Source organism: Rhipicephalus microplus, chromosome 1, assembly GCF_043290135.1.
Source record: "Rhipicephalus microplus isolate Deutch F79 chromosome 1, USDA_Rmic, whole genome shotgun sequence".
Classification (NCBI taxonomy): domain Eukaryota; kingdom Metazoa; phylum Arthropoda; class Arachnida; order Ixodida; family Ixodidae; genus Rhipicephalus; species Rhipicephalus microplus.
The window spans coordinates 301786538-301799063 of NC_134700.1; the positions used below are offsets into that span (position 1 = coordinate 301786538).

Sequence of the window (12526 nt, forward strand, 5' to 3'; positions counted from 1 at the left end):
ATGAGGAAAACGAGTCAGACCAGACAAACAACCCAATCGCGGACAGATTGGAGCGCAGCTGACGATCTCTTGGACGCAACGCCAGAAGAGACGCCATCGAGCTCAGCTGCTCAACCGCCTGAATCGCCCGAGATGCAAGAGCACACTCCCTCGCAACCGTCGACGTCACAGGCAGTGGCCACTCGGCAACTGCGACCACCAGAGGTTAGGCGACCTCCAGACCGCTATGGAGACTTCGTCTAAGGGAGGAAGAGTGACATGTCGCCTTAGAAGACGACATTAACGAAGTGCGCGCGGGGCACTGGCGCTGTGGCACGAGCGCGAGCCTGGCGTCGAACGCTGGCCAGGAGTGACTCCAACGCCTGGGCTACGCTTTTGAACTTGTTCACGTTTCCTGTCCTTTAATAAATCGTCTACAGTCACAAGCGGCTGTACAGACGTAACAGTTATGGTAGGTGTTCTGTGGTATTGTTGTATGAAATTCCATGCAAGGCTTCTATCATGAAGTTTGATACAATAATTATTCTACGAAACTGTATGGCTCCAACAGTAATAGAAGTCGTGCCAAAAATAAACTCTTTTTTTTGCTTTTTTTTCTTTTTTTTATATACTACGGCTGGAACACAAATGTTTTAACCCATTACAAAGGACAAAACCATAAATCATCATCATCGACGAAGCCAGGAAAATGAAAATGGCGGTTTGCACGGCGTTGTTAAGGTCGTGCAAAAAACTGAACTACGGCGGTTCTTGGCAAAGGCTACAGCAGTTATTTACAAGAAACTACGCAAAGAAAGCAAGTGCAGCTGCCGCAGGTGAGTTAATTTTACCTCTAATTTGTTCCTCCCATGGAGCGCAGTCGTGATTCGTTTCGACTGCCGCCGCCGCAGGACTAAGCATCCAACCCAAGAGAAAAAAGCTGCCGGTAGAGACGGATCCAGGAAAACTGGTGCGATTCTGCTGCGGCAGCAATATACTCAAAGAAGGCGAGGACGTCGAACTGGGGGCCGACGAAGCGTATCCGTCCTGGCTGTGGGAGCTTCCGCTGAACGGACCGCCACCTCTGTCGGAGATGGACCCAGAGACGCCTCAGTATTGGGAGTCCCTGCACCGACGAGCGCTGCTGAACCAGAACAAGTTGCTGAGCAATGCCCCCAAAGTGAAGCTGCGCATCAACGAAAAGGAGAAGCTGCGAAAGCTGAAAGCTCTGCGATTCCGCGCACTTGCAGCGTACCGCTATGATCCGGGAGTGCCACTGCGCGAATACGAGGAACAGCTGAAACGCAACAGACTCGATTGACAAACATCACTGTATACTACGTGCGGTCCGTAGAATATGCTGATGACGATTTATGGTGGTTTTGTGCCGCAATGCGACTGTCTGAACGCCACGACTCGTTGAGATGCAATGTGCGTGTTCAAGTGCTTACAAAAATAAAGAATAAATACTGCCGAAAATGAAACTTTTGCTGGTGGACAACATTGTGAAACATCGTCCAATTAACATTTCGAGATACTTTCTTGTTCACCTGATTTGTCTGTGCACCTAGATTTATCATGCTGACACGCTCTTGATTCCCTGAAGTGTCACTGTAGGAGCAGTCGGTTAGGGGTTTACATTTGAAATGAAAACGTTACAAGGTGTAATATCTATAGTAAGTTATTGAAGTCCAGCTTACCAATTTATATTCTCACGGCGCAGAATCGGCAACTTTAATAATACAAAGTTCTGGCCAGCCGATTTTTTTGTTTGTGCCTTATGGAATGTGGCACATACCTCTTGTTCCTCTTCCGCTGCACATGCCCTTCGTTGTTCTTTTCAGGCTGCATACTGGATGTGGCATTTGCCTCCCTTCGGCTAGAGCATCGTCCCGGTACTAAGGAAGGTGCAGTAAACGTGTGGTGCAAGTTAGTTTGAATACGTGTGATTTTTTATTTGTGCTGGCAAGTTTGTGAGGGGCTACAGTTTCTTGCTTGCTTGCTTGAAAAACTTTTATTGCTGCTGAAATGGGAGCAAGTTTGGAAAGGCCCAGAAGGTGCCACCCCTCACAATCATTAGGTGGGCTCCTCATTACAGAAGCCCATTGGCAACAGCCGCAACTCGGGCTCCATTGACCAGGGCTTTCTGGCTCGCCAGGTCGGAGCAGCCGAGTAGCGTCATCTCACAGTCCATCCGGGTGGAGTTTTGGAGCAAGGTTCCTGGTTAATTGGCATGCCCACACCTTGTGGAGAATGTCCAAAAACGTGTCACCACACGGTGTGGGGGTTTTCCTGTACAGGCAGAATCGAAGTACTGCAGGGCACATCAGTGTATTGGTGTAAAGGTGAACAAATGTGCGCTTCTCTGCCTTTGTAAGGCCCATACAGGACTTAGAATGAATTTCTTGGCCAAATTAGCGGAATTAAATCATTTCTCGAAATGTGAAGGCCGGATAGAGTTCTGGATTCATTTCGGAAGGGTCGAAAGGTGTTGCCCCTAGAGTGAGCATGCGGGCGGCGGCGTCAGCTGTTCTGTTGCCTTCGAGGCCCATGTGCCCATAGTAGACGAAGAATGTCCCCATTCTTCACCTACTATGCAGCACCAACCAGCCCTATCAAGCACTTTGTTCATGTAGAGACCAAAATACCTCTTCAGAATTTTTTTTTGAAGTCTCCGTCCGCGAATACTAGATCTCCAGACCCACACTTTCTCGCCTAGCTGATGGATGACGTATAGGTGTCGCCAGGAGTGTAGCCAAAATTGTTTTTTTTTTTGGGGAGGGGCGTGTGTGTGTTTCAATCATACTTTTAGTGTGTTCATCCGTGCACTCTTGTGTGTGTATGCATATATGCCACCATCGCCTCCATTTTCAATAATCAAGTCCCGTGGCAACGCTACCGCCATGCTTCAACGAGCGTTTCAGGGTTTTACAATAAGCAGCCTTCCTCATGCCGATAAGCATTCCAGCTTCGCTCCACTCATCATCATTCACTTCGTGGATAGTGTGCCGTGGAGAAGCGGCTGCCGGTGTGTACATCTGCGGTTAGGCTCGCAGTCGCCTCTCCGGTAATTCCAACAATGCTCAATATATGGGGCGTCGCCACCCAAGGCATTTGCGAGGGCTCTGGTACAGTGTACAAAGCAGTTGAGGGTCAGCAACCGCTGCCTGCCTTGGAAGCTGACGGTGAAGTACCTGGGCTCACCAGCGACCACCAGCTCACGTGGATCCCAGCTGCCAAGGTGCCACCACACAGGTCCAACGTGTCGAGGGAGCCATCAGCAAGCTGCAGCAGTGTGGCTGTGGCTGCTCCACAAAGCTGGCTCTACGGCTGAACCAGGCTTCTGCATCCTCGGTCCTGCTGAACGCCTTCCCACTGGTGGCTTTGACGCCTGCCAGGAGACTGGACCTGAAGGGACATTACAGCAAAGCAGTGAGGGCCATCCTGGGGCTCCTCGAGTACTTCCCTGTGGTAGCGGCCCAGACCGAGGCCGGAGAGTGGCTCCTGTCCCTGCGCATGCTCACGTCGACCGCCTTCACCGTGCCATCGACGGCAGCACCCTCCTGAAGCGACTTCACAGCCAGATGAGGTCACGGATGGGCGGTCTCTGGGCACTCTACCACCAGATGGTCCCGGATCCGCCAGTCCCGGTGGCTCCTCCACCGCCTTATCACTGGCCACCTGAGGTCCACCTCTCCTTGGATGGGGCAACCAAGCGCGGAAACGCCTGCTGCAGCACTGCAACAGGCCACCATCTCTAGCTCCAGGAGCAACTGGCAGGCCAGCTCCAGGTCTTTGACGATTCCGTAATGTCAGACGGTACAGCAGCAGCTGCCTTTCCTGCGTCATCTCATCTGGGCTGTCGGCACGCAGTGCCGACTACTCTTCCCAGCGAGCTCGACCGCTGCAAAGCTGGCGGGCCTACACCTAGCGGCAGACCTACTGGCCGAGGACATCCCTGCTGAGCTGGTTGCAGTCCTGTGCAATAGCAAGGCGGTCCTGCAGACACTGGCCAACCATCGCCGTGCCGGGTTCACGGAGAATCTCCTGACATCCAAGTACCAGGTTCTTGTGGCGACCAGGCCGTCCATCTCCTTCCATTGGCTGCCCTCTCACGCGGGCATAGCTGGCAACGAGGAGGCGGACAAGCTGGGCAAGGCAGCACACCAGCCGGGCACCCCCATCACCTAGGCTGTGGCGGCCAGGGACTACACCCAGGCTCGCATCAAGAAGCTTCCGGAGGCAGGCCTTACCAGGAAACTGAGCCGACCTGCTGCGGCTGCGGACCAGATGCGTGTGGACCGCCGCCCGCCGCTACACTCTAAAAAAAGAGCGAGTAAAAAGGGTGTCTTTTTGTCCCACAACAATAATCGTCATTTATATTGCGTTCCATCCTTGCGCTATCGCCCCGCGCCCGGTACATTCCGGTCATGATCTACATGCCCATTATCAGGTTTACATTGCATTCTCGATAAGAAAGTGGCCAGCGCCGAGTTTTCAAGAAAGGAAGCGCATGCAAGCCTGATGACGATTATTGTTGTGGGACACAAAGACACCCTTTTTACTCAATATTTTTTTAGAGTGTACATCAAGGGACGCTGCACCTCCGCAGCCTGCAGCCGCTGTGGCGGCCCCAAGACCCTCGAGCTTCTCTGTACCTGCCTTGCCTTGGCACAGGAACTTTGGAGGGTCACCGCAGCCTACCGGAGACGTGGCCTTCCTGCCACCACCCTGGAGCACCTGCTCTTCTCATCTCATCCCCATCTACCAGAGCTCCGGAGCCGGGTGGAGTGCCCGGACGAGACGGGAATCGCGGCCTAACGCTGAGAACAGGACCCTTGCTACCTCTATTCTTGCTGCCGGACTGCTGTCCATGCTGAAGACGCCTGCGCCACTGCTTACCTAACCTTTTCTTTTCTATCCACTTTTCTCCCATTCCTCATCCCTGCAGGCACTGCGCCATGCTCCCTACCGGGTTGAAGAAATTGGGCGCCTTTTTCCTCTTCTAACCACTACCACCACCAGTGTACTAGAAGGGGCAGTAAAGCGGACAGAGGTGGTGACCCATAGGGGCCGATGACGAACGAAGTGGTGGCGCTTCAGTCGCCCACTCTTGAAGGTGGTCAAGGCGGTTGCATCGTGTTGCTGGTTCTTGGGCCGGAGCGCACCCATTTGGAAGTGATTCTCCCGCTTTTAGCTCAAGTTGTGATGCTATAATGTGTAAATAGTTCTTAAAAAGCAACACTTAAACCATTGCTTCGCTCTTAAATGCAGCTCAGAGTATTCTCGAAGCGTTTGGGAACGCCATTTGCAGAGAGGCGACAAGAGACTAACACTGGATTCCGCTGTGTGTGAGCTGCACTTTGAGCAGCGCTTCATCGTTCAGGACTATGTGCACTTTATCAACGGAAAGGCTGTACAGATTCCTCGCGGTATGCCAACGCTAACGCCTCACGCGGTTCCCACCATTCTGCCAAATATTGCCCCACATTTGAGCAAGCGCTTGCCTCCTGAAAGAAGCAAAAGGAAGAGAGCTGAAGAGGATATTGGGCCTCGAAAAAAGCGACAGCTGTCAACCACGAACGAACCAGATGTGCGGGAAAGTTTTCCTTCAAGTGGGTCTGGTGTCCTCAGCGAGCCCACGAGGAGCGATGACCCCCTTGCAACGATTGCAACTTTGAGGGTTGTGAAACTTCCGAACATGTACTGGACATTTCACGAATTTCAGAATGTTTACAGTGCGTGCTTTACGTCTTGTTCATTGAATGCTTGCACAGGTGAAGTGAATGTAGAAAGGGCAGTGTTTTTTACTGTGAGGTACGATGGTGGTATCGACTCGAAAACTTTCATTCAAGGGAAATCCGCATTTGTGCAAAGGTGCGGGACCTGAAGCTGAATCGTTGACAGAGGACATTACTGTGAATTTGCAACGACAGCTTGAGTTGAAGTCAGGAACAGGCTTTAGTGTCAAGTGCCTTGGAAGCACAATATAAGAAGGAACACCCTGCTTCAGCTGCAAGTATTTGAGAACGGCGCTCGTTACAAAGCTGTTGCGGATAACAAAAAGATGCCAGACATCAAGGACCTGCAGCAGCACTGTGAAAAAACTGAAGGTGTGCGCTCGCAGGAACAACAGGCTCATGGTGAAGCTGGGGAACCTTGCAAAAGATGTCCGTAGGTTAAAGGATCAGTCTGCTTCAACTGCTGAAGTATTGGAAGCAAAAATAAGCTTGCTGTCTCCAAAGCAACAACTTACTGTGAGGAAGTGCTTCGAAGTAGCAAAAAGGAAGAACAGTTGTGGGGTGCAGTACGACAAAGAATGGATGATGGAGTGTATCCTACTCAAGGGGGGGACATGGGACTCGATAGTAAAATATATTAATATTAGGCCTAGAGACACGATTTTTCTCAGGAAATATTCAGCTTTGTACACTGACTGAAAATACATTTTCTTTACATCAATCCAAAAAAAAGTTACTATTATTTTATGAAATTGGGATGTGACTTGCATAAAAAATAATGCGTCAAAAGAGCTATACTTGAACACTGCCGAAATTTGGGCTTGTTGGTGCATTGTGACGACTGAAAATAGTGCTAAAAAACGAGGACACAAGAAAGCAACTCGATTTCTGTCGAGATTGCGGAAGACTCGGTCACAGAGCTGACGTGTGCCCGAGACCGGAAATCAAACTCTGTCTGATTTGCGGCACGAAAAACCCAATTACCGCGCACAAGTGCTGGCCAATGTCCAAAATCTGCAAGGAAGCCCATCCTACCGCCGATCGCACATGTAAAGCAAAGTACAAGGTTCCGTACGTGGTCAAGGCGAGGGGCTCGCAAAAAGCAGGGGATGACCGGGAGTATGGGAAAGAGGGCGCACTCACTCGCGAAGATGGCTCGGGGGAACAGTACCCGGCCCTCTCGCAGCATTACCCATCGGAACGTCCCCCAAGGAGAGGCCGTTCGAGATCAAGGTCTGGCTCCCCACAACACAACAGAGCCAATGACCCCCACTCCTCCTCATCGGTGGTAAAAAAGAGGCCTCGCAGTAGAAACAAAAGCCGCAGCCGAAGCTGTACTGCACGAAACTCAACTAGCGAGTCCAGTTTTTCGTCGGGCAACGGGCAGCCTCTACCGGACGGAAAGCCGAAGGGATCATGCAAGGTTACTTGGTCACACCTGGCAGCTCAAGAAAGCAGAAGTCCGGATAGGAGCTCACTCCCCTAAGACCTAGGGAAGACTTTAAACTCGCCAATCAAGATGCGATTAGAGAAGTTAGACAAAGAGAACAAACTGAGCAGGGCGAGACAACAAAACGAGAAATTGGCGAAGATGATCCACGAGTTGCAAAAAACACTAAACGAAACCCTCAAGTGCATGGCGGGACACGCCAGCAAAGCCCCAACCTAGCGTGTGCCCATGGAGCACACCAGTGCGGCGGCCAAAGAGGAGATTGACATGCTTGACGTAGAGGGACTGACAGTTAGATCCAAACGCAAAAATCAGAGTGGCGCGCAAGCGGATGACACAGAGAACACGCAAGAACCGAAGAGACCCGGGTCAAATGCCAAGAAAGTAGACAAGTAGACGTGCTCGAGCAAATGATCGACAAGTTGGTGGACAAGACGGAACGCATGTTTGAAATGCTTCTCACGAGGCTGAATGAGTCCAACGCTGAACAGAATGCGCAACACGCAATCGTAAACACTCAACTTCTGGCATTGAACCAGCGAATAGAAGACCTAGAACGAAGAAAGGAGCAGCTGCAGCCTCCAGAAAGGGTCGATTCTGCGCCTCTTGTCACTCGCATTCTGACAATTGTCAACAGAAGCAATAAAGTCAATGTCCCCCGCCCTGGAGCGGAAGGGATACACGGTCAGTCAAGCTCCTACAACACCCTTGCATGAACATGGCTACGGCTCGCGTGCACAACGGCAGACTCATCGTCTGGCAATGGAACTGCAGAGACTTCAAAAACAAAAAAACTACGTTGATGCAATACATGAAAACACTTTCTAAAAAAAACTTCCAGATGTGATTGCCTTAAGACCACGCCAAGCTTCCCTGGTACCTCACACACTGTCTGTTCTCCGAGAGCACGGGGCGGAGCATCACGATGTGAATCCTTGTAAGAAGGGGAATAGCATTCGTTGAACACAAGCTGGGCGTGGCAAGCGACATCGATAACGCTTTAATAGAAATCATACCAAGCAAGGGCATAACAGCTAAGTTGTTGGTGCTCAACGTTTACAGCACCCCCTCGAAGAAAGGTCTCACTCACAACTTTGACAGCCTCTTCCGCGAAGCGATGGCAAAAGCCGCCTTCGCACCCTTGTTGATTTGCGGAGATTTTGACGCCCCGCACACGCACTGGGGATATGGCAACGCCTCGCCCAAGGGAAGGAGGCTGGCCGAACTAGTGGATGACCTCGGCCTCACCTTGCTAAACGAGCCTGCCTAATTCTGGTGTCGCACACCAGAATCAGGCAGGGTGTGTGCCGCGACACGACTCCGGACCTCTCAATGTGCGTTACACGGATGTGGTGAGCTGGGAAAATACGTTTGAAGACCTAGGAAGCAATCATCGAATCATCAACTTGGTCGTTGGCAGAAACGCAGAACAAAGTGCAAATCGCAAAGTCGGGATCGTTGATTGGGACAAATTTCGCAAAAACAGGGACAATGAGAAGAAGAGCCCATCAAGGATATTAGGTCATGGTGCAACAAAATCCTAGCAGATGTGGAAAAAGCCACTAAAGAAATTGAATGGACGGACTGGTGGGAAGAGGAAGGCCCGGGCGGTGAGAGAACTGAAGCCCCCTACCCAACAAGAGTGGACAGCCATCTGGTGCACCTCATCCTAGCCAAAAAATCGATGCAGCACAGAGTAAGCAAGCAGAAGTTTAAAAAGCTACGGGAAAAATAGCCGAAGTCAATCGCAAAATCGAGACACACTGTTCCCGCTTATGCGAGCAGGAATGGGAAGAGCTTTGCAATACCATAGATGGAAATATGAGTGCGGGACGCACCTGGAAGATCCTGAAGCACCTGCTAGATCCAGCCAGTACCAGGACGGCAGTTCGAACAGAGATGGCCAAATTGCGGCACAAATTCAAGGACGACCCGGAGGCCCTCACGAACGAGATCGTGCGAACACACCTCACTCGCCCCGAAGACCTAGATAACCCCGAGTATACTGGTGCACCTAACGAAGAGCTTGATGTGGACTTCTCTCTACAGGAGATCAGGGCGGTTCTTCTGCTATTCAAGACAAAGTCGGCGCCCGGCCCGGACAAAATCATCAACAAGATCCTCACTCAAAAACCTTGACGACAACGTCATTGCGAACCTATGCGAGTATGTCTATTTGTGCTGGAGGACTGGTCGGGTTCCGCGCGAATAGAAAAATTGTGGACGTGGTGCTTATACCCAAAACGGGCAAGCCACTGGTAGTCAAGAACATGAGGCCTATTTCTCTCACGTCGTGCGTCGGCAAGGTGATGGAGCACGCCTGCCTGAATAAGGTGGAGACGCTCCTCGAAAGCCGAAGTGCGTTTGGCACCCACATCATCGGGTTCCGTAAAGGACTTTTCACACAGGACTCAATGCTGCAGATTAAAGAACAAGTCGATGCACCGAGCACGCACCTTCGCGCCATACTCGGGCTCGATCTCAAAAGTGGTTTCGACACTGTGAGGCACACGGTCATACTGGAGAAGATCAGTCAGCTAAACCAAGGGGAGAGATTCCACCGATATGTCAACAGCTTCCTCGACGGGCGAGAAGCGCGAATCAAGATCGATGGATTACAACCAAAGACGGTCGAGATTGGAGGTGCCGCGACGCCGCGAGGCTCCGCACTCTCCCCAATGCTTTTCAACCTCGTTATGACTGGCCTTCCGGAGTGACTCAACGCGATCAAAGGCATCAACCATACAATCTACGTGGATGACATAACGATATGGACCACAGAGAGCATGAGTTCTGGGAGTATGCAAGATAGGCTGTAGCGAGCGGTAAGAGAAGTTGAGAAGCACTTCGAAGGCACGGGGCTCGTCTGCGCTCCAAACGACAGAGATCCTGCTCCACAGACCTCGGAAACCAAGGCGTCCCCTGAAGAACGTGGCCGAGGTCCATCAGACGAGCGTGTGCCACGACAAAAGAAGGAGTCCGCATACCCACGGTGTCTAAGATACGAGTCCCCGGCCTCTGGTTGGAAGAAAACTGTGCCAATTCCGAGCTAGTAAGTCGGCTGCAGAAGAAAGTGGCAGCCGCCACGAACCTGATATGAAGAATCACGAATAAAAGGAAAGGAATGAAAGAGCACAATGTAGTGAGACTAATACAGGCATATGCTTTCAGCCACATCACGCTCGCCGAAATCATAGAGGCTCAGAGGATTGCGCAGCTCGAAAGACTGTCGGGCACCAAAACCGGAAGAACCATCCTCGACTCCCTCGAGATTCGTTACCATGGGATGCGGGGACTGATGGACGCGCTATTGCCAGCGGTCAAGAATTCTATACTCACAGAGAATATGCACAAAAACATGCACTCAGTGCACGATGCCGAAAGGCGCAGATGCAGATCGGAGGCGATCCTCAAAGAGCACAGCAGCAGCGAGGGTGTCCTTTTTGTCGACACTGCTAAATACCCCCGGCTCGACCCAGGGCAACAGCAGAATGAACGAGAGCAACAACAACGCCAATCCACACCTGCCTTCTCTATGGCGGTGGTCGACACGAGGGAACGAACTCTGGTGACGGGATCTGCTAGGCTCCCATCGTCTGAGGCGGCAGAAGAAATAGCCATAGCCCTCGCAATAATTCATAGTGGAAACAAGGACACTCTTATCGTGACGCCAAGACGGCGGTTCGAAACTTTACGAAGGGATGGGTATCTGTCGAGGTGGTGCACATCCGAAGATTTCAAGTCTGGTGCAATTGCTGCCAAGTCTCTCAAGTGGTTCCCCGCGCACGTGGGAGATCTTGGCAGCGACCAAAAATCTTACCTCCCGTCGAACCACAGCGAGCGCGTCCACTTCGTCGCGAGACTGCTAACCTGCTGCAACGCAGACGAAAGGGCCGTCGATGTGCGACACATGGACGATTGCGAGGCACCTGAGGTCGGAGAACATAATACCTTTACGACGACGGTAAGAGACCCCGAGGCCTTACAAGACTGCAAGGACATCATGGTTACCTTCCACGAGATCCTAAACCATTATAGAAAAATGCGACGACGTTACCCACCACCCCACATGCAGCTAGAAATGTCTCAGGCGTCTGATCTGCGGCGTCTGCAGACCGACACATTCGAATCCCAGACACCTGCATAGACTGTGTCCCTCGCTGCACCAGTCACCCGGCTGCCCGTTGTGTGGGCACGAGGCAGCCGACATGGCGCATATACTTTGGGAGTGTGAGTGCAGTGTTCGCCGCCACTACTCGGACGAGCGTGAGTGTACCCCAGGACGACTGGCTGACGACTGGTCCACTGCACGTGGGCTGAGAAGTGTGGCGAGCCGCCCTTCTCAGCCCACGTGCAGTGGACCAAATCTGGGCTGTTCAGCGAGCCAGGGCTATCGCCGAAGACATCGCACGATGCTCAGCGGACGACAGCTCCTGGAGGCCTAGCCCGGGCCAATAATTCCTCGTTAAATCCTAATAAAATTTATTACCTACCTACGCCCCCCCCCCCCCCCAATACGTAAGCTTGTGAAAAGAGTATATCTAAGTATAATCGCAGTAAAATACAGTAACGGCAGGGGGCATTGTCGGCTGTTCTTTGAAATATGAACTGAGGCGAAATTTTCATTCACCACAACAGTTATGTAATTATATATAATGAGATTTCCTTACACCTACACATCTACTTCCTCGACTTCTGCAGAGAATGTTTTTTTTTTTTTTTTCTGCGACCATGCACTGTAGGCTTTCGCCATTGCAGGCTGCTAATGCAATGCTTTCACGCCTTGCGCTCGAACATTGCAGAAGAAGCTACTGCTCAGCAGGGTCTCTAGAATTTTAGACCCATCTGTCATGCCTTTATTGTGGTTTGCCTGGCCTGAAATTCCTAACACAAACGATGTAAATTCAGGCAGGAACCAAATAGGAAATGCTGTATGGACCAATCACGTGCTCTTGACTAAAAAATCATTTTATTTCTTGGCAAACGAAATGAATCGCTGCTGCTCTACGTCTCAGTTGCCTTGAGTCCACGAGGGCGTATAGAAGTGTGTTGAAGCGGGGCCAGAGTCAGATGCGCTAAATATACTTCGCTATTTAGTCTCCAGTTTACCAGCCTCACCTATATAACTTATATTACGGTAGCTTGAGTATAGTATTATGAGTGCAGAGGGAAGCCCATCTTAAAGGCTTGCCCCGCAACTTGACCAATCAACCTGAGCAGGGAGATGGTTAGAGTACACAGTTTTCGTGACTGAAAAAACTGCCCACCTGCGAAGGCTTTCATCTGTTTCTTATACTGTTTATTTATTTCTCCCTATTAGTAATTAGATAAGAGATCCGATCTCGAGGCACAATTA

At 51.2% G+C, this 12526-nt stretch overlaps 1 protein-coding gene across 1 annotated transcript; it reads left to right on the forward strand.

Annotated features, from left to right (window-relative positions):
* Positions 1-446: 446 nt before the first annotated feature.
* On the forward strand, positions 447-1463 carry mRpL54 (mitochondrial ribosomal protein L54). Its single transcript, XM_037412233.2, has 2 exons — positions 447-815; positions 891-1463. The coding sequence occupies exons 1-2, from the start codon at positions 689-691 to the stop codon at positions 1298-1300; spliced, it is 537 nt and encodes a 178-aa protein (XP_037268130.1). The 5' UTR covers positions 447-688; the 3' UTR covers positions 1301-1463.
* Positions 1464-12526: the final 11063 nt, after the last annotated feature.